General features: G+C 58.3%; 1 protein-coding gene across 3 annotated transcripts in view; it reads left to right on the forward strand.

The window, feature by feature from the left end:
• The window catches only part of PRKCZ (protein kinase C zeta), an 89,380-nt gene that overhangs the window by 46,106 nt on the left and 22,883 nt on the right, over positions 1–20,391 (forward strand). For 2 of the 3 annotated variants that reach the window (XM_045063561.1, XM_004768749.3), the window contains 4 exons: positions 14,530–14,615; positions 17,474–17,605; positions 18,595–18,673; positions 19,742–19,791. In XM_045063561.1, coding sequence (XP_044919496.1) covers positions 14,530–14,615; positions 17,474–17,605; positions 18,595–18,673; positions 19,742–19,791 — 347 coding nt within the window. Of the gene's footprint in view, positions 1–14,529; positions 14,616–17,473; positions 17,606–18,350; positions 18,459–18,594; positions 18,674–19,741; positions 19,792–20,391 lie in introns of those variants that run through there. The other variant, XM_004768748.3, reaches the window with a different exon arrangement.

Consider the following 20,391-nt stretch of genomic DNA (forward strand, 5'->3'; position numbering starts at 1 on the left):
GCAGTGGTATTTTGCTTTGGTGGTCTGTACAGTAATGGCACTTCTGGTCGCTGGCCTCTTCGATCCCATGAGGAATGGGGACAAGGGGGCTGGCATTGGGGCAGGGGGAGGGTTGGGTATGGACATGTGCAGAGGTGCTTGTGGTCCAGTCCCAGGAGGAGGGGTGATTTTGAGGGATGGCGGGTCCGTAGTTTGGCCAAGGAGGAAGGTCAAGGTCATCGGTCTTGACAGAGAGAAGGGGACCCAGTGCCCAGATCTTTGAGGGTGGGGAGCTGATGCGTGGTGAAGAGGCGGGGTGTGGCTGAGGGGCAGCCCACTGACCATCCGAGCAGACCGTCCATGGCCCTGGGAGCTGGGCACCAGGTCGAGGCCCCGTGGGGCTGGCTTTGGGGGCAGAGGCACCGTGGCAGTGTGTGGGTGGCTTGCCAGTGGTCGAGGGTGGGTGACTGGGGGCACCGCAGGACCCGTCACATTTGTGGGAGAGTTGGAGCCATCAGGCAGAGAGCCGTACCCCCCAGGCTCTTGTGATGAGGCCACGCCGGGCCAGGAGCATGTAGGAGGACAGGAAGGGCCCGCTCCGGGGCCTGAAGGACCGGACTTGCCGACCGATGCGCCTCCGGGGCCCCGGGCCTCCCTGCGTCTGTTCTCGTCTGAGGGACGTCAGGGCACTCGCCGTCTGGTGAGGGAAGGAAGGAGCTTGTGGGACCGACGAAATGGCTGTTCCGCTGCAGAGAAAGCATACGGTGGACGTTAGTTCTCCAGAAGTGCTTTTATTGGGTACGACTTACGAGGATAATCAAGTGACAGGTCACGTGCTGAGTGTGGGTCCCAGAAGTTAATCTTAGAGAGCAAATTTTTAAAAACCATCATCATAATAAGCCAAGAAAAAGTTGAGAACTCACTCCAGAAGGTACTAAGCCTGCCCCGATTTGGCGGGGGTGGGGGTAGCTTTTATTTAGGGAGGGGTGTGCGGCTCTGGGGCCTCCGTTCTCGGGTCCTGTTTCCTTTCTTCATTGTTTTTAACCAGAATAAACTGTTCTAGAAACTGTAAACTCTTGAGTGTGCGACTGCGTGAGTTATTACGGAGGCCTCCGTCGGCCTCCAGCCGATTTAGGGGGTCCACCTCAGCTGTGCCCAGAATCCCGGCCCCCTCTCCTGGCCACCCTCCCCACCATGGAGCTTTGCTTGGTTTTGAACTTTCTGTGGTGGAATCCGACGGCTCCTCTCAGTGCCGTGGGGGAGAGTCCCCGTGGTGCTGGGTGTGGTTCTGGGTTACCGTTCCCTGCGCAGGGTCGGTTCCAGGGTGAGAACGCGCGCCGGCCATAAGTTGTAAGTCTGTCCTCTCAGAGCGGCAGTGTTTGCCCCGCGGGGGGCCCCTGCACACACCCCGGCTGGCGCGCGCCCCCTGCCTGCACACGGCGGGAACCGTAAGGATGCTTGGGGTGCTTGGAGCTGCCATGCCTCCGCGCGCTCCCCGCACTGCTTCCCGGCGCCCCGTGTGGGGTCTTCCCTGCCCGCAACCAGGGGTGGCCCCGTGTGCATCCTGCAGTTTGACTGGTTCTGGCGCGTCTGCCTGGGGTGAGTACGGACCCCGCAGCCGGAGTGCGGCCCGCGGGGTGCCCCAGCCGCAGATGCCGCCCGTGCTCCGATGCATCGGGTCAGTGACTGGCTCGCACGGCTCCCGGAGCTCAGGAAAACACCAGTTTACCGGCTTCTTGGGTCGTGTGCGACTCAGGAAGGGGCTGAGGGAGGCAACGCAGGGGCAGGACTTGGGGCGGAGGCTCCCGCGCCCGCCCTGTCCAGCTTCAGTGCCTGGAAGCTCCCCACACCTGGTCAGCGAGGGCTGTCGGTGAGGTTTCATCGTGGAGGTGATGCCCGACCCCCATCCCCGGAGGTGGGACATGGCGCTGAAAGTTCCAGGCCTCCATTCAGGCGTCGGTCTTTCTGGTGCTCCCAGCCCCATCCTGCTGCTAGGGGTGGGGGCAGGCCCCGAGTCATTTCCTTGGAGCATGGAAGACCCTTCGCCCCTCCAGAGGGCCAGTGGCTGTAGGAGGTCTGTGCCAGGAGCGCACCTGTGATCAATGCGAATTCACCCCCTCAGCTCCTGGGGGTCCCTCCTACACGCCTTTCCCCGCACCACGGTTGTCGACCGCGGTTGTCGGAGGCTCTTGGTTGGCGCCGGCAGAGCTGGCGGGAAGGGGCCTCACATCCCGGCCTGGGGTTGCGCGTCTTCATCGCCTCTGACTCCTCAGTGCCTTCCTGCCTGCCTCGGGCTTCCCTCTGGGCCCACGTGGGTGAGGTGCCTGTCTGCGCCCTCTGCCCAGTCTCAGATCAGGGTGTTTAAAAATGATGCAGTTGTCTGTACATCTTTCTTTTAAAGACTTTTATTTATACGAGACACAGAAAGAGAGCGAGCGTGCGCGGGCAGGGGGAGGAGGAGAGGGAGAGGCAGAAGCAGGCTTCCCGCTGAGCACCGTGCGGGGCTGCATCCGGGGACCCGAGACCATGACCCGAGCCGAAGGCGAGGCTTCACCGACTGAGCCCCCGGGTGCCCCAAGGCCGCGTGCCTCTTTTGCGGATGTGTACGGGCCCTCTGTGTGTTTTGGACGAGTTCTTTGATCCTCACAAATTTGCTCCTACACTTGGCCACTTGCCTCTTCATTCTTCTCATGAAGGAAGTGGGACGTTGCGATTCGTGCTTTTCCTGCCGTGTTGAAGAAACGCCTCTGTGCCCCAGGGGCCTGAACGTCCTCTCTCGGGCCCCAGGGGCCTGAACGTCCTCTCTCGGGCCAAGATCGGGAGCTTTCGTTCTTCCCGCGACCCGGGGTTGGGCGGGAGCTCCGCGCTGGTGTGGGGTGGCGGCCGGCGCAGCTGCCTTCTTGTTGATCACCGTCCACCTAGGACCGTTGGTTGAGGAGCCAGCCCTTTCCCAGCACACTTCAGGGGCGCCCTGGTCATCACTCAGACGACTGTCCGTGTGGGGACCCGCTTCCAGAAGCTTCCTTCTGTGCCGCTGATCCGTCGCACCAACGTCACACTGCTTTAAATCAGCTCTAGTGACCGTGAGTACCACGCGTTCGAAGGCCCCCGGGGTTGTGTTCCTCCTGGATTACCCCGGCTGCTCTCTGCCTTGATTTTCCAAGTGGCCTATAAGTTTCCAAAAACCCAGGGAGGCTGTTTGTTTGTCTTTAGTTCGGATCGCCTCTGAGTTCATAGGTCAGCGCGGGGCGGGGGGGGGGGGGGAGCTACGTCCTCAGGGCGGCGAGGCTTCCACCGTCTTTCCGTCCCCTCCGTGCGGCCGCCCTGCAGTTTCTGTCGAGCGCTGGCCCCGTGTTTCATTTTCAACGCCGCCTTAAATGGTGTTGCCTCCACGGTTCTGTTTGCGGACACGTATCGGGGAAGGGGCTTCGTGCTGACTCGTCAAGCAGCCGCGCTACCCCCGCACGTTAACCCGGGTCGGGTCTGCAGGTTCCCGTGGGTTTCCTAGGGCGGCGCTGTCATCCCATCGGCTCATCTCCGCCGCTCCAACCCCGCGCCGCTCACCTTTCTGAAAACGTGTGGGGCAGAAGTGGTGACTCCACATTTCACTGTCGAGGACGTCCCTGGAAGGACATTTTTCCCTTGTAAACCCCCATCACCTTAAGGAGGTCTTAGGCCTCGTTGAGAGTTTTTGTCCTGAATTGTACCGGATTTTATCAGATGCTTCTTTTCTTCGTCCATTGACACGCTCTTCTCTTATATTCTGTTAATAAGGTGAACTGGGGGCTCCTGGGTGGCTCCGTTGGTTAAGTGTCCAACTCTTGATTTAGGCTCGGGCTGTGATCTCAGGGTTGTGGGATCGAGCCCCACGTCAGGACTCCTAGCTCAGAGGGGGAGTCTGCTTCTCCCTCTCCCTCTGCCCCTCCCCACCACTTGCACACAAGCCCTCTCTCTAACATAAATAAATAAAACATTTTTTTAAAGGTGATTTAACTGATTGACTTTGAATGTCAGCCAACCCGCATTCCCTTCCTGAACTCCATTTGGTTGTGATATATTACCTTTTCTACATTTTGCCAGATTCAGTTTGTTAATATTTTGTGTGGTGTTTTTGCAACTGTGTTTGTGAGAGAGATTGGCCTATAGTTCTCTCATGTCATTCTCAGAATTTAACTTGGAGGTATATCGGCCTCATAAAATTAAATGAGCTTTTGTTTTTAAATTCTTGAGACAATTTTATGTAAGACTGAGACTATTTCTAACTCAACTATTTGGAAGAATTCACCAGTAGAGCCCTGTGGGTCTGGAGTTTCCTTTGTGGGAGTGTTTTAAATTCTGTGCTTAATTTTTATAAAATAGAAATCTGAGATTTTGTATGTCTTCTCTTGTTATCTTTAGTTAAGTTGTGGTGTATTATTTTAAAAAATTGTTTATTTATTTATTTGAGGGAGAGAGAAAGAGCACAAGCAGGAGGAGCAGCAGATAGAGGGAGAAGCAGGCTCCCCACTGAGCAAGGAGCTCAGTGTGGGGCTCCATCCCAGGACCCCAAGATCATGACGTGAGCCAAAGTCAGAGGCTTTACCAACTGAGCCACTCCGGCAACCCTAAACCATTTTTAATCGCTCTAGATGTTATCAAATTATTAGGGATTTATCTTTCTCTTTTTTTTCTCTTGTTACCTTTTCATCATGTGTTTTGTGCTGTATTAGACGCATACTGCTTTAGGGTCATGATATCTGCTTTTTGGATTGACGCTGTTATCATCATGAGAGGTTGCTATTTAAGATGGACAATATTTTTAGCCTGGGAGTTTCCTTTGTGTGTACATGTGTTGGGGAGAAGGAAAACTTAGTGTTTATGTGTCATCCTTTTCCTTACAACTGTTCTGTGTCAGATTTTGGAAATGAATCGTACTAGCAGAAGTTAGTTGTTTTTAGTGTACTCTAGACAGTCCTTGTCTTTTAACCGAAGCATTTAGCCCATTTATATTTAACATCATACTGATATGTTACAGTTTCAATCTATCTTTTTTTTTTTAAAGATTTTATTTATTTGACAGACAGAGATCACAAGTAGGCAGAGAGGCAGACAGAGAGAGAGGGAGAGGGAGAGGAGGAAGCAGGTTCTCCGCTGAGCAGAGAGCCCCATATGGGGCTCAATCTCAGGACTCTGGAATCATGACCCAAGCCAGAGGCAGAGACTTTAACCCACTGAGCCACCCAGGCGCCCGTAAATCTGCTATCTTAATCATCATTTTACATCAACCCCTCTGTTTCCTTTTGGCCTTCCTTTCTTGGCTACTTTTGATGTAGTCAAGTGTTACTCCACTTCCCCCTCCCTTAGCTTTGTTAAATAATACTTTAAAAAATATTTTGTAAATACTCTGGCTGCCTTAGAAATTATGAAACACATTCTTGGAATGTACCTTAAATAATTGTACTCTTTCCCAGGTAAGACAAGAACCTTACAACACTTAACCTCTGTCAGTTTTTATGGTGTTGTTGTGTGTGAACGTCATGTATATTTTGAACCTCACAAGTCATCATTAATATTGTTTTTAGGAGCAGCTGGGTGGTTCAGTAGGGTGAGCATCCCACTCTGGATTTTGGCTCAGGTCACGATCTCAGGGTCAGAAGTTCATGTCGCATGTCCGGTTCTGCGCTCATAGGGAGTCAGCTTGAAGACTCTCCCTCTCCCTCTGAGCCCCTCCTCCCCCCACCCCTCTGCCCCTCTTACTCTCTCCCCTTTCAAAATAAATAAATAAATCTTTTTTTTAAAAAATACTGTTTTAAATGGTACCCATTCCGATTTACCTGTTTCTTTAACCTTCTAATGTGCTTCCTTTCTTCCTGCGTGACCGTGCTAATGTCTGAGGCCATTTTTCTTCTGTCCAAAATACTTCCTTTAGTATTTCTTGTTGGCATAGATTTGCTGACAATTAATTGATTTTTGTTTGTGTGAAAATGTCTTTATTTTGTGTTCATTTTTGAGGGCTGTTTTCACCAGGTACACAGATGTAGGCCACAAGCATTGTTCTTTTAGCATTTTTGGTATGTTGTTTTCTGGCCGTTGTTATTTCTGTTGAAAGTCACCTGTCGATCTTGTTCCCACGAAGGTAATCGCGCGTGCTCTCTCTTCTCTTTCTGGCTGCTTATAAAATGGTCTTTGTTCTTCTGTTTCAGCAGCCCTGTGAAAGAGAGGGTGGTATTATTGAATTGATCCCAACTGAGGTTTGTAGAGCTTTTTGGATGTAGGGCATAATGTCTTCTGTCTTTTTGGAAAATGTCCATCAGTATCTTTTCAGCTACGGCCCTGTTCAGGCCGCCTGCTTCCCCAGGACTTCGTACCCACGTCTTCTTGCCGTACCCACATGTCTCTTATGCTCTTTCCTGTCTTTTTTCTACGCAGGTTTTCTTTACCGTCTGTGCTTCAATCTGGGTATTTTCTACTGAGGTGTCTTGTTTGGTCTAATCTGCTTTTAAATCTTTCTCCTGAATTACTGGTTTCAATTGCTTTGTTTGTTTGTTTGTTTGTTTGTTTTAAATTTCTGAAGTCCTAGGAATATTTAGAGCCTCTCTTCTTTTCTGTAGGTCTAGTTCGACGGTGAAATCTTCTCATCTTTTGAAAAACATTTAGAGATCTGGGTCGCCGGAGTCTGTCTGTGTTGACTCTTCAGGACGCTTCTCTCTCTCGGCCCACCTGGTAATTTTTGATGCAGTGTCGGATACTGTGTTTGAAAAACTGTAGGCATTCCGAATGATGTTATTTTTCTCTTGAGAGGATTTAATTTTATTCTGGCAGATGGAATGTGGACAGATCACCTTGATTCAGCTCAGGTTGGTCCACTTCCCATTTTCTTTGAATGTCTCAGTAATCTCAACCTGGAAGGTCTGGGGGTTTCCCTGACCCAAACCTCCAGCTCTTGTCTCCCGAGCACCATGAGGCAGCCAAAATCTCTACCTGGGCTGGCTGTTGGGTTTTATTTTTTTTGTTGTTTGTTTGTTTTTTTCCCCACTTAGCAGCTGCTTTCTTCTTGGTTTCTTGGCCTCTTTCCTTGAATTTGTGTGCCTGGGGTCCAGCTGATACCTCAGCAGGCCGACTCCCCCACAACTTCCTTTTCTGAGGAGTCTTGAGAGATCCTCTCAGGCGGGGGCGACAGGGACCTGGAGGCCAGAGCATCAGCCCAAAGAGGACTGTCCTCCAGCCTTAAGATCTCATGGGATTTGCCTGGCCAAGCTGTGGCCTCTCTTGGGACCCGTCCCCTTTCCTTCTTGTGTCTCCCTTTTGGAATGGGCGTGGCCATCCTAGGCCTGTCCCGACACTGTGTTTTGGAAGCTCGTATCTTGTTTGGCCTCACAGGTTCACAGATGGACTGGAATCCTGTCTCTGGGTGAAGGTTGCCTGATTGAGATCAGAATGTGCACGTCAGAACTGATGCTAGTAGGAGTTAAGACTTTGGGGGCTGTTGAGATGGAATGAGTGTGTTCTGCGTGTGAGAAGGACTTGAATTTGGGGGAGGCGGCCAGGGCAGAGTGTTACAGACTGAATGTTGTCCCTCAGAACCAGAACTAACTCCAAATGGGACAGTGTTTGGAATGAGGCCTTGGGGAGGGGCTGGTTGAGGTCAGAGGGCGGGGCCCTCAGTTGGGATCACTGCCCTTATAAGGGCCAGTGGGCTGTCTCGGCCCCGGGGACACAGTGAGAAGGCCACCTTCACCCAGGAAGAGTCCTCTTGGCAGGACCGGCCCCGGCAGGCGTTCTGACCTCCGGCCCCAGCCTCCAGACGGTGAGAGCTCACTTGGAGTGTGTGTCCCCAGTCCCCAGTGGTGTCGGTGTGGTCACTGCGTCCGGGCTGACCGAGACCTCCTTAGACCTGGGTTGTCCTGCATGTCCTGGATGTCCTGGGTGTCCTGGGCCCCGGTTTCTGTCTCCAGACGGGTGCCCATGAGCTGCCCGCGGCTCTTGCTCTCTTTGCAACCCCTGCCCCAGGACCCATAGCACAGCCTGAGGACACAAGGTGGGCCTGGTGACACAATCGTCCCCTCCTGCGGCTGTCCGCATTGCTTGCACATTTGCTTGCTGTTTTCCTGCTGTTGTGGTTTGTTCTCGGAGACGGAATTAGGTTGAGGCCCCTCGGGTCCTGGCGCCACCCCACGTCTTCAGGGCCCAGCTCCCCATCCAAGCTGCCGCTTCCCGGGGGGCCAGGTGGTTCTGGTGCTCTCGTCGCCGAGGCTCTGCGCTCCCTGCCCAGGTGCTGGCCTTGGTCGCGGGAGAGGCCCAGGTCCTGCTGCAGCGCTGGGCGCTGAGCAGCAACGAGCGCTTTTCCTTGTAAGTGAGTCCTTGGAGGAAATCCTCCCCGCAGAAAGGAGTTGCGTTCGGTGTGAAGTTATTTATAGTAGGTTACTCGGAAGTTGGTGCCCATTTTTCCATAGAAGCTTTGTGAAATATCGGTCAGCCCTTTAATTAAAACTTGACTTGGACCATGAAAAGTTAAGGTATCTGTGATAAAATGATTAGAAGTTTGGACTGTTGGGGGGCCGGGGTTCAGTCGGTGAAGCCTCTGCCTTCGGCTCAGGTCGTGATCCCAGGGTCCTAGGAGGAGCCCCGCGTCGGGCGCCTGCTCCGTGGGCGTCTGCTTCTCCTGCCACTCCCCGTGCTCATGCTCGTGCTCTCTCTCTCTCTCTCTAATAAATAAATAAAAGCTTAAAAAAAAAAGAAAAAGAAATCCCTGTTAAATCCCTCCTTAAAACCAACCTCGCAGGACGGTGTTCTTCAGGGCCGCTGACAGCATGTGGTGAGGGAGGGGCAGCTCTGAGGAGCCCCTGGAGGGCCGTGACCCTCTCCGCGACCCTCTCCCTGGGCAGGCCGCGCCATGGGGCTGGGTGACTGCTCGGTGCTCTGCCAGCCCCTGCCAGCCCCTGCCGGCCCCGGCTCCGGTCGGGGGCTCTGCGGGTGAGCAGCTCTCATTTTGCAAAGTCAGCAGCGGGATCCCCGGGCACGCGCCGGCACGCGCCTGCTCGCCGCACCAGGTTTCTTAGCGCGCGGGAATCAGACTTCGGCTTCCGAAGCAGGGGACCTGTTTGCACAGACCCCCGCGCGGGCCGTCCGCGCCTGTCTGTCCTCCATGGGGCCTTTTCCTCTCGCGGGAGAAGTGGCATCCTGTCCCCTGCCCCACCCACGGACCGCGTCTTCCCCGGCGGGTCAGCCCCCCTCCGCCGTGGCATCCCAGCTCCCCCCGCTCTGCCGTTGTGGCCTCACCCTGGCTGCTGGGGAAGGGGCCAGCGGGAAGCCCTGCAGGGGATGCGGAGCCTCGAGGACCATGTCCCCGCCGCTGGCACGGGGGCGTCACACTAGGAGACGCGAGGCAGGGTGGCGGCACGCTGGGCCCGGAGAGAGGGGAGCCGAGTGCAGTCCCCGTTCCCCTCGGAGGAGAGGCTCGCCATTGCGTGGTCTCCGCAGTCCCAGCTCTAATCCACAGTGTGCCCGCAGGCCAGCCCCGGGATTTAGCCCGGAGCCTGGGCTGTCTCGCTGCTGCTGGGTGGCCGTGCGGGCAGGCACGGCAGACCGCGGTGGCCGCAGCAGATGGGCCACGTGCCCCGAGGGAGGCCCTCACAGAGCGTGTCTGGAGAGGCAGTCTGGTGTTCGGGGACGTCCCTCCGTGGTGCCCTGCTCGTTGCAGGCCTGGGACAGGAGCCACGGCTCGGTCCCCTAAGGGACGCAGGGACTGCATGTTCGTCCACACTCTCCGTTGTCCTCGGGAACCTCCCAGCCAGGGTGCCCACCGGGCTGCCCCACGGCACCAGGTCCCTCCCCGGCAGCCAGACTGAGGTCGGGACCCCCCCAAAACCCCAGCCTGCTGATTCCAGAAGGTCACATGGCAGCGTGTCCTCCGAGCCTGTGAGTGGAATGTGCATTTGGCGAGAACAGGGGGTCCTGGGGCAAGCGTTCTCTGAACCCCCACCCCGGCCGGCGATGTGACACAGAGCTGGGTCCTGCAGGAGCACTGGCCACCACCTTTCTGCCCCGACACGCACGTCTCCGCACAGTCCTGGAGGACGGAGGGACGGGGCTGTCTTAGCTGTCCTAGCCCTGGCAGTGTGTCCTTTGTCTTACTGTTGCATGTCAGATACTTGCCCGGAACGAGCCAGGCTGAGCCTTGTACTGAGGAGAGCCGCTCAGAGAGCCGGGGTCCCGCCCCCGGGGCACAGAGTCCAGTCGGAGCAGCCGGCCGCAGGGAGGAAGCTGGTAGGCGGCGGCGCCCCCTCTGCCCCGGGCCCCTGCTCTCAGTCACACTCTGCTTCCCACCCTTTGGCCCGAAGCCACCTCACCAGCTCCTTGCCCCTGCTTGGGGCCGGGTCACTCAGCAGGTCACCCCCCCGGGGAGCGGCATGGGACAGTCCCCACGCGGTGCGCCCCAATGTGTACCGCATCCGGGCAGCACTTCCCGGGCTCAGGGCTCTGCGGCCGTCCTCGTGGCGTGGCGCGGGGCTGTGCTGCTCACCCCGGCCCGTGGCCCGCGAACAGCGAGAGAGACTTTGCCTGCCACGGTGCCCTGCCCCGGAACTCGGGCACAGCCCACGCTCGTCCCCGTGTCTGCGGGCCGCGGGGTTTCTTCACACTGTCGCTCCACGAGCTCTTCTTGTCAGAGCCCTCAAGACGCGGCATTGCCATAGAAACTGAGCTCGTTAAAATTCCCTGCGGCCTCCTAATTATAGAATTTCAAAGACAAGCGAAGAGCTTCTTCCAAGGGTTGGAGTTGATGCTGGGGGGAGGGGAGAGCACCCCACGCGCCCCGGGCGCCGCTGCGAGCTGCCCAGCCTTCGCCGTGGTGCCCAGGCCAGAGCGCGGGCGCCCGGGAAGGGCCCTGGCGGCACACGGACCTCAGAGCGCGGCCTTGACCACACAGCCGAGGCTGAACCTCAGACCCGACGGGACTCTGGGCAGCTGCCTTGTGCCGCAGGCAGGGCCCTGACACCCCCTTGGAGGTCTTTCCTGCCCACCCGACCTGTGTGGGGGACCCCTTTCCTGCAGGTGCTGAAATCAGCGGGCAAGAAGGGGACGCGCGGTGGGGGCGCAGAGCCAGCGCCGTTCCCCGAGCACCCGCCCCTGCTGCACACGTGTGCTCTCTGAGGACATGTGTTCTTTTTTTCCCCGTTTACACGGGGTGGTTGTCACTTCAAATCAAGAATAGGGGCTGTGACTTTCCAGGCAGAAACCCAGAATCCGCGAACGTGACAGTCGTTGGAGCTGGTGGCCCCCAAGGCGGATGGCCCTGGCCAGCGAGGGCAGAGGATGGTGGGCCCCAGCTGAGCTCAGGAAGGCCGAGCGGGCCGCATCCCGCTGCATCCAGCCCTGCACTTAGGGAACCTTCTAGTAAACAGTCCAACATTCGGAAGTTTTGGGGGTTTGGTGGCTGCCGTGGTGGGAATGTGGGTTTTCATGAAAGGTGCTCAGTTGATTCAGAAGTTAAGGAGGTGAGGGGCGCCTGGGGGGCTCAGTCGGTGAAGCTTCTGCCTTTGGCTCAGGTCGTGATCTTGGGGTCCTGGGAAGGAGCCCCTCAGCAGGGAGCCTGCTTCTCCCTCTCCCTGTGCCCGCTGCTCCCCCTGCTTGTGCCGTCTCTCTCTCAAATAAATAAATAAAATCTTTAAAAAAAAATTAGGGAGGTGGTAACCCCAGTCCAGTCTTGAGAGAAACAGCAGGCAGACCCCAGGAGGGGGCACCCGACCGGGCGTCTGACCCGCCCTCCTCAGTGTCAGCGGGGCTGTCCAGCCAGGGACGTGGGGAAGCGGCCACCACCGAAAGGGGCCTGGGCGAGCGGGGCGAGGGGCTGGGTGGGGTTCTGGGTGGCATCTGGGTCTGAACGAGGGTGGCAGGGAGACGCTGAGGAAATCCGAGGAGAGTAGGGCCTGGTCATGGCCACACGTCAGTATTGCTCCACGAGTCGTGACCAACGTGCCGCACGCCCGTGGGAAGACGCGGGTGGGGCGTGCACGCCGTGGGCTCCCCTGTCTTCGCCGCAGTGTTCCCAGAGTCTGGAAGTGTCCCGAGCCCTGAAGTGTATGGGGGCTGCCGGCTCCGGCTGGAGTTAGGGAACAGCCGTGGTGTTCACCTCCGTCTTGACGAACACGTCAGCGGAAGTCAGGTGCTGCGGGAGGGGACGCTGTGGGCAGGTGACGTGGGCTCTCTCTGTACTGTCTTTGAACTTTCTGTAAATCTGAAATAAATAAATTGCCTGTGTGTGTAATATACATAGATATTTTTATAAGCGAAGGTTGTCCCGCTGTCCCTTGTGGTTCTTTGTAACTCACTTGACGGCTGCTTTCCAGGCAGCGGCCTGGGCGTGGATCGGACACCCCAGGAGGGGGAGGTGCTCCCTGCCCTTGCCTGAAGCCATGCCAAGACCGTGGTGCCTTGCCGGGGTCTGCAAAGCCAGGGGTTTTGCAAACGCCATCCTGTGCCTGCGTAGGGTGGGGATAAAGGTAACACTGTCTTAGAGACCTCCTGTCAGTCAGGGGTGTCCAGAGAAAGAACCAGTAGGGTGTGTGAATAGAGGAAAACAGCTCTGTGGTAAGGAGCCGGCTGTGCCGTTAGTGGGGTGGGCAGGTCGGGTCGGCGGTCTGCAGACCAAGAAGAGTCCGAGCTTCAGTTCAGGTTGAAAGTCTGGCCGCCGCAGGCAGAGTTCCCTCCTGCTCGGCGATGCCCGTCATTCGCTCTAGTCAGGCCTTCAGCTGATTGGATGAGGCCCACCTATGTCACGGAGGCCAGTCTGCCTCACTCCGAGTCCCCTGGTTTAAACGTCAGTCCCCTCCAGAGATGCCCCTGGGGCTCCTGAGTGGCTCTGGTGGTTGAGTATCTGCCTCTTGATCTCAGCTGAGGTCTTGATCTGGGGGTTGTGAGTTCAGGCTTCACAATGAGCTCTGCAGGGGTGTGGAGACTACTTAAAAAACAAAGAGATAAAAACAAAGCAAAAGAAACACCCTCCCGGAAACATCCAGAACAGCACTTGGCTGTGCGTCTGGACTCCGCAGCCCAGCCCTGCTGACACAGAGTAACCCCCCCCCCCCCCCGCTTCGATCCCTTGCCCAGAGGCACCCACACACGTTTCCTTGAAGCCACACTCCACCGACAGCAGGGAGGTCACACTTCTGCCTGAGGTGATGGGGCAGGCGGATAGGTGAGCAGGGAGTGTTTTCCTGGACCTCCTGGCAACCCGCAGTGGCCCCTGCGGCATGTTGGCACCGGGGTGTCCCCAGCAGGCCAGCTCAGCTCCCCTATGTCTCTGTCCCTCCGTCTGTGTCTGTCACTCAGTGACCTCTCTCTGCAGGACGGCTGGGGGTTGTGAATGCCACGTGCAGGGAGGGTCGGGGGCATGCCTGGGATTGTGGGGACGGTTCGTCCTGTGGACATCAGCATGGACCTGCCCCCCCCACACCAGCCTTCCCCCAAATCAAGCCAGGTAGGCTGGAAGGGCTGGATATGGCAGGACACACCTCATCATCTGGATAAAGGCCCTGGGCATCACCAGGGACTCCTTAGAGCTGAGGGCCAAACGGACTGAGGGTGGTCCTGGTGTCCCGTGGCGCCCAGGTGTGAACTTGCAGGTGGCGGAGCGGGAGGTGAAGGCTGGTGCCACCTCCTCCCGCGTGTCCCTGCTCACGTCTGGGTGCTGCCTGAGCGTCTGTGGCGGGAAACCTCTGAGGAGTCCTGGGCAATGTGTGGGCCTCTGCCAGTCCCCCAGCTGCCCACCGCTGGGGGCTCCTGCTGCAGAGGAATCTGGACATCTTGTTTCTCCCTCAGTCTCCCGTTTAAGGGGAGGGAAGCGGGCTGTCCGGTGGCCATGACCTGATTTCAGCAGGGTCCAGCCAGAGCTGGTAATTTGCTTGTTTTAAAAACATTTCGTTAGTCTCCACATTGGTGTGCATTCGTGGCACTTCCACAACTCATGAAAGTGGCTTTCAGTGTGGAACTTTATAAAAGCACAAAGCTTCTCGTTGTGTCCTGAGTATTTTGTTTGTACCGGTGTTTGCTTCAGAGCATTTGGAAGGAGCAAAGTTACGAGCATGTTTGGGGAAGAACGAAACCGACAGTTCTAGTTAAATCCGTAATTCCAGCTTTTTTGGTCAGCGGCGTCCTTCTTACGAGTTTGGATTCTGGAACGCCGTTTTTGAAAGCGACGTGCTTGGTAACCCTCAACTCCGCGTAAGGGCTTGGTGTGTCTGCCTCACCTCTGCCCCGAGAGCTGTCGGGCGGGGGTCTCTCGTGTGCGGGTGGACAGGACGCCTGGCGGCACGTCAGGCTCACCGTGGACTCCGCGTGGCAGCTGCGGCCCCTCCGTGGATGGTGAGGCACAAGGTCGCAGCCCGGTGGAAGGGAAAACAGGGAGGCTTGGACGCGCTCTGGCCTCTACGACGTCCCAGCCGGACCCTCACAGGGGCCGCCCAGCTGCTGTCCCGCTCCAGGGCGGCCGTCCGCGTGCACCTCGGGGGGGGGGGCTGGCAGGCTGCTGGACTGTTTCCTTACCCCTCTCCCTTGTCCCCCCCCCCCCCCCAGAATCCATCTACCGCCGCGGAGCCAGAAGATGGAGGAAGCTGTACCGCGCCAACGGCCATCTCTTCCAGGCCAAGCGCTTTAACAGGGTGAGTGCCGCCCCTCAGCTCCTGGGCTGTCACCGCCCGGCCTGCACTGCCCTCACCAGCAAAGAGAAAGGTGGGGACACTTGCTGCTGAGTGCGTCACGCAAGCCCGTTCCAGAAGCACCAGGCCTTTTCTGCACGTGGTGGCTGCGTGGCGAGTGTGGGGGTGTGTCTCCGTGTTGCTCTGCTGCATGGGGCGCGGGAGCTGCAAGGTCCTAGCTTGCATGTGGTCGAACGTGGGTCTGCAGATTTGACTGAGGACGCTGGCGCGCACGCTGTGCATCTCCTGTGAGCCCCGGGACCCCGAGAGCCCCACGTCTGCCACACACGTGGCCCCCAGCCCATCCTTTCCGTCCTCTGTCTTCAGGATGCGCTTCTGTTCTCTAGAAGTGATGTAATTCAGGTGGCTTTGGGATCATCCCACTTCACAGTGGAAGGGGAGGTGCCTGCAGGGGCCTCACTGGCCAAGGACTTTCATGTCCCAGGGCAGCCGGACCAAAGCCCTGCAGACCTGGGACAGAAGTTCCTTCTGGAGCCAGAGGTCCAAACCCAAGGTGTACGCAGGGTACATAGGGCTGTGCTCCTTCAGTGGCCCTAGGAAGTGACCGGTGGAGGGGAAATGCACAACCCTGTGATAAACATGGGGAACGGGGCAGACCTGGCCTCCAGGTCCGGCCAAGACAGGGGACTCAGAACCAAGGGCAATCGGGGGTGGGGAGGAATCATCACAGTCGCCCCTCGTCCTGCGAACACACCTCGGTGACCCAAGGGCAGAAAGTGAGTTCCCCCGCCTAGATCTTTATCTGGCCTTGACACGACTTTTCTTCTAGAACAGTGAGAAAAAGTTCCACTGGTGAATCTAAGAGAGAAATCCAGTGAGTTTCCGAAGAAGAAATCAAGACCTCCACCCTAGGAAAGGAGGCGACACCAGTATCTTGGATAGGGTGAGGCATGAGGGCCAGGTCAGGGCCTGTCCTGGAACCCGGGACCTGCAGCCTAACGGGCCAGCCTAGGAGGGCCCCTCGGGGGCCGGCGGGGCCTCAGGGACCACACAGGTGAATCGGTAGGACGGGGGACTCACCTGGCAAGAAGCGCAGAGCATAGTGGGAACTGGGCATCCAGCAGGAGCCGCGGGAACCACAGGCTCCCACGGAAGAGAGCCCGGTGTGACCGGAAAGGGCGACGCGCGGCAGAGAACACGAGCCAAGGACCAAGTCAGCCGCGTGGGAGGCTTAAAAACCCTTGGTTTATTCATCAGGTGAACTTCAGAGTATCGGAGCTTTGGATTTAGGTTTCATTCTATTTTTAGCATCGCATTTCCTGAAGAGTTAACGGTTCAAACACGGGTCTGAGATAAGAGCCTGTGGCAGCCTCACGGGCGCGGGTTCCACGTCTCTTCTGTGCCCCTGTGCAGAGCCCGGGGAGAGCAGGCCGCCGTCGGTCCGCAGCCTGCCGTGACGCCGTGAGGTCACCCAGGGGCCCATGGGAGCAGCGTCGCAGGCTGGTCACGCGGCGGTGACCGTGGGAAGCTGAACGCGTCGCTGTGTTCCACCAGAAAGGCGGGTCGTTCCTAACGGCTTGACGAGTGCTTTGACGCAGCCGGACGTGCAGAAGAGACGGGAAGCTCTTCTCCGAGCTCAGGCGTTCGGCGGTTGCCCGACGTGGGCCGCGCCGGGACCAAAGGAGGGTGGCCAGAGCTGCAGGCGTTGGAGGTGCCGCTGCAGCCGGCCCCGCCGTCCGGCCCTCGCCACCGTCCGCTGCCCTTCAGCCCGCTCCCCGACGGCCCCGGGTTCTGCGTTCAGCAGCTCGCGGGACGGGTGCTTCGCGCAACACACGAGCCTTGGAATAAGTGCTTTTCTGTCCTGTTTCAAAGTGGAAAGTGATGTGGGGGAGCGTGTGTTTACTTGACCTTAGCGGACATGCGTTGGGGACCACTGTGTGCTGGGCACTGCCCCAGGCACTGGTTGCTGAAGCTCTGTGTGTGGGGACCGGCCCCCTCAGGCCCTGGCTTCTCTGCTCGCGCTTCGCGGACGTGGAGGTGGCGTCTCAGTGCCCGTGGCCGTGAGCTCCGGGCACGTGGTCCGTCCACGCCACCACATACGCGTCCATGTGCCAAGAGGACTCCATCTGCCGCCATAAGTGAGCTGTGCTCAGTACAACTGTGCTTGTTTTCATCACTGCTCAGGAGTACGGAGAGGCTCTCTCAAAAGGATGAAGTCTGTTAACCCTGCATTTGAGCTGCGGCTGGAAAAAAGAGGCCGGCACCACTCGCGCCACCACCTGCCGCGTGCGGCCAGATTTCTGAACACTCATCCTCCTGCACTTTGTAACAGTCAAAATTTGGGAAAACATCACTGAACAAGCCCTAGTCACCATTAGCTTCCAACGTTCAGAACCTGGAAGAACAGAAGAATCACTTAAAAATCTCTAAAAATGCCCAGAAAACACCCCAAGATAATCACAGACTGCCCCTAGCTGTTCAAAATAACGACACGTCAGAGAGCTGTTGCCATGGTCACCCGAGGCGAATCTGGACGGCCCCCACACAGCCCGGCCGGAGCCGCGATCCCCCTCCTGCCCCCACAAGCAGGGGTGCGTCCCTGTCTAAAGGAGGGGTCTCACCAGCCCTGCCAAAGCGGGGTCCCTGCCCCCTCCTTGGGGCCCTCGGCTCCCCCAGCCTTGGGGTAGACTGCAGTGGGGGCTCCTGAGGTCAGGCAGAGCCTGGTGTCCAGGTGGTCAGCTGACTGGGCCACGTCTTGTCCTGGCCTCCGGTCAGGGACAGTGCCACGGGGCCCAGTGCTGAGCCGGGTCTCTGGCTTCTGGGGCCACCCCAGCCCTGACAGCCCCTGTTCCTGCCCGCAGAGAGCGTACTGTGGCCAGTGCAGTGAGAGGATATGGGGTCTCGCGAGGCAGGGCTACCGCTGCATCCACTGCCAGCTCCTGGTGCATAAGCGCTGTCACGTGCTCGTCCCGCTGACCTGCAAGAGGCGCATGGTGAGTGTGGCTGCCCCGAGTCCAGGGCCCTGCGGGGGGCGGCCTCGGTGACCCTCGGGCTCCCTCTGTCCGGAAGGGACCCTGCCACCACGGAGACGAAAGGAGGGGGTCCCTGTGGGTGGCAGAGCCGTGACCCGGGCCGGCACCCCAGATGGGGTGGGGCCCCCTTCCCAAGCCCTGGGAGCCCCCTGCACTCTTGGGCTGGGGGGGCCTCTTGTGGGGCCTCCAGGGCCCTCTGCTGCGCTGGGGTGAAGGTACGGGGGAGGCTCATCTGTACCCCAGACTTGGAGTGGAGGGAAAGCCCCGGGACGCTCTGAAAGTCAGAGGACGTGCCTCCCGTGTGCCCCTCACCACCAGCCTGTGAGCATGCACGTGAAGCACTCTGGCCCTTCCACGTGCTCTTCACGTCTGATGTCTAACCCCGATATTGCTGAGCACTGGGCAGGGGGTCCCTCCACAGACCGGTGTGGGGGGATGCACACTGTCTTCCTAATGTCCCTTCAGACGTGGCTGCCGAAAACCAAGAAGGTGCACATACCCTTTGACCCCATAGGTCCGCGTTAGCCTAAGAAATAAGGCCCCAAAGATGTAAGCCTCCAGGGGCTGAGGACTGCCGATGCCCAGAGCTTAGTGTCGGCCAATGGGGGCTGCCTCAGCTGTGACATCAGCTCCCGGGACTCTGTGACGCAGCAGTGGGGGCGGGGCGGACTTCCGAGGATGGTGTGCCGATGCCCCATTCTGTAAAGCACTTGCTGGAAAGATCACAGCCGGAGGTGCTGGGTGGCCGCCCGCTGTAGGATCACAGGAGAGCTCCGTGTGGGTCTTCCTGTCTCCAGGGTGGTGAGGACAGCAGGTGCATCGGTGGAATTGGTGTTAGGACATGGGCTACAATGTGTCTGTCCCGGGAGGTGGTGATAGAAAGTGACACAGTGTCTCCAGAGCTCCCTCGTAACACCTGCCTGGTCACTCCCTACTGCCCGCCCCTGCAGGATTCTGTCATGCCTTCCCAGGAACCTGCAGTGGATGACAAGGACGACGCGGGCCTTCCTTCTGAGGACACCGATGGAAGTAGGGGCCGCTTTCTTCCTGCTGGCGGAGCCCCGGCTCTCTACCCTGGGAGTCCCGCGGGCCGCCCCTTCTGTCCCCAAATCCTTTCTAGCTCCCACCTGCTCTCCGAGGGTCAATATTGGCAGCCCGGGCCCCTCACTGTGGGGGCGGGGGCGTCTCTAGGGTCTTCCGACATCCCTGGGCAGAGGCGGCAGGGTGGGGTGGCCTTCCCTGGACGCACACATGTCCGAGAGTGGCTGCCGTGGGGGTCCAGGCGGGCGTTCTCCTCGGCACTAACTTTGGGAGTTCTGGAAAAGACTTGCTGCGGCAGCAACCGCAGCCAGGCCCTCCCACGGGTGGGCTGCCGCAGAGGCTGGTCTCCATGGGAAAGCCTGCTGGCACGTTGGTTCTTGAGTTTCTGTGGGATTTTGTGGGGGTTTTGTGGTGGGGGAGAGACTCTTTTTAATGTTGTGCTCCTTTTTTTTTAATTTGGAGAAAGGTTTTGAATACTGGTGGGACTGATAGCCCAGCTCCGAGCTCCCGAAGTCTAGGCACTAAGAGCCCCAGCCCCCACGTCATAAACGTGCGTTCTGTGCCCTGAGAGCCCTGGAAAGGAGACCACAGAACATGAAGCATTTAGCGCAACCTCACACAAAGGAGATTTCTAATAAACACCCCCCACGCCCCAGCCGCCTGCGCAGCCCGCCCGCTCCCTTTACGTGTGGACCCACCCCGTCCCCCCCACCCCTCCGTCGCCTCTTCCCCGCACCTGCACACCCCAAGAACATCTGGAAGGCTAGGCACGGAAATCTTGCGGATAGTTACTTCTAGATGAGTCTAGAATCACAAATGCTGGTTCCCAAGTTCCACCCCCAGAGGTGCGGAGTCAGGAGGTCTGGTGGGACCCGGGGCTGCATTTCCTTCGGCCTCGGCGAGTAGGTGGGACTGCGCCGGGATTGCCCCGGCCTGCCCTGGGCCGGGTGTCCACGGGCCCGTGGGGGAGGGAGGGGCGGCGGGGAGCCCCCACGTCCTGGGCCGCGCTCCTGACGGCACCTGCGACGTCCTGGTTTTTTTCTTTCTCTTCACTAGTCGCTTACATTTCTTCAACCCGGAAACATGACGTTAAAGAGGACTCTGAGGTGAGTGTACGAAACGGCTCGTTCGTGTTTGCAGGTTCTTCTTGGAAGTTCATTAGCTCATTTCTGGGGCAATTATGGAAATTTAAATGCGGACGAGACAGGTTTGGGAATTGTTGCCCACTGTGAGGGCCTGGTCTACGGACATCTCCGGGGACGCACACTGAGGGGTTCAGGGTGGAGTCCCGTGGAGTCTCCAGTATCCGGCGCAGAAGGAACCTCCGCATCGGTAGGCGGACAGAGAGCCGGCGGCGGCAGCAGACACGGGCGCAGAATCCGCTGTGAGGCTGTGGGGTGGTTGTGCTGATCTCAGAGCTGCGCGCTGCAGGGGCCTCTCTGACCTCAGAGTCCTCTTTAGTGAAGCTGGATAATGGCCGCACCTTTTCGTGAGGGTGAGCTGAAAGGGCGCGTGTGAACACCTGGCACGCAGGGAGCTGTTTTCCACGGCGCCTGGTCAGCTCCTCCCGTGTCAGTACAGGGCGGCTCGGGCCCCCACAGTGGGCTGCACAGAGACCCCAGGCGCGTGGGCTTCGAGAAACGGTGGGAAGGCTGGTCCCTGAGGGGCAGGATCCCGCCGTCCTCTCGCACGGCCGCCGTCGTGGA

Source organism: Mustela putorius, unplaced genomic scaffold (genome assembly GCF_011764305.1).
Source record: "Mustela putorius furo isolate JIRA1106 unplaced genomic scaffold, ASM1176430v1.1 tig00003853_pilon_pilon_pilon, whole genome shotgun sequence".
In the NCBI taxonomy this organism is placed as follows: Eukaryota; Metazoa; Chordata; class Mammalia; order Carnivora; family Mustelidae; genus Mustela; species Mustela putorius.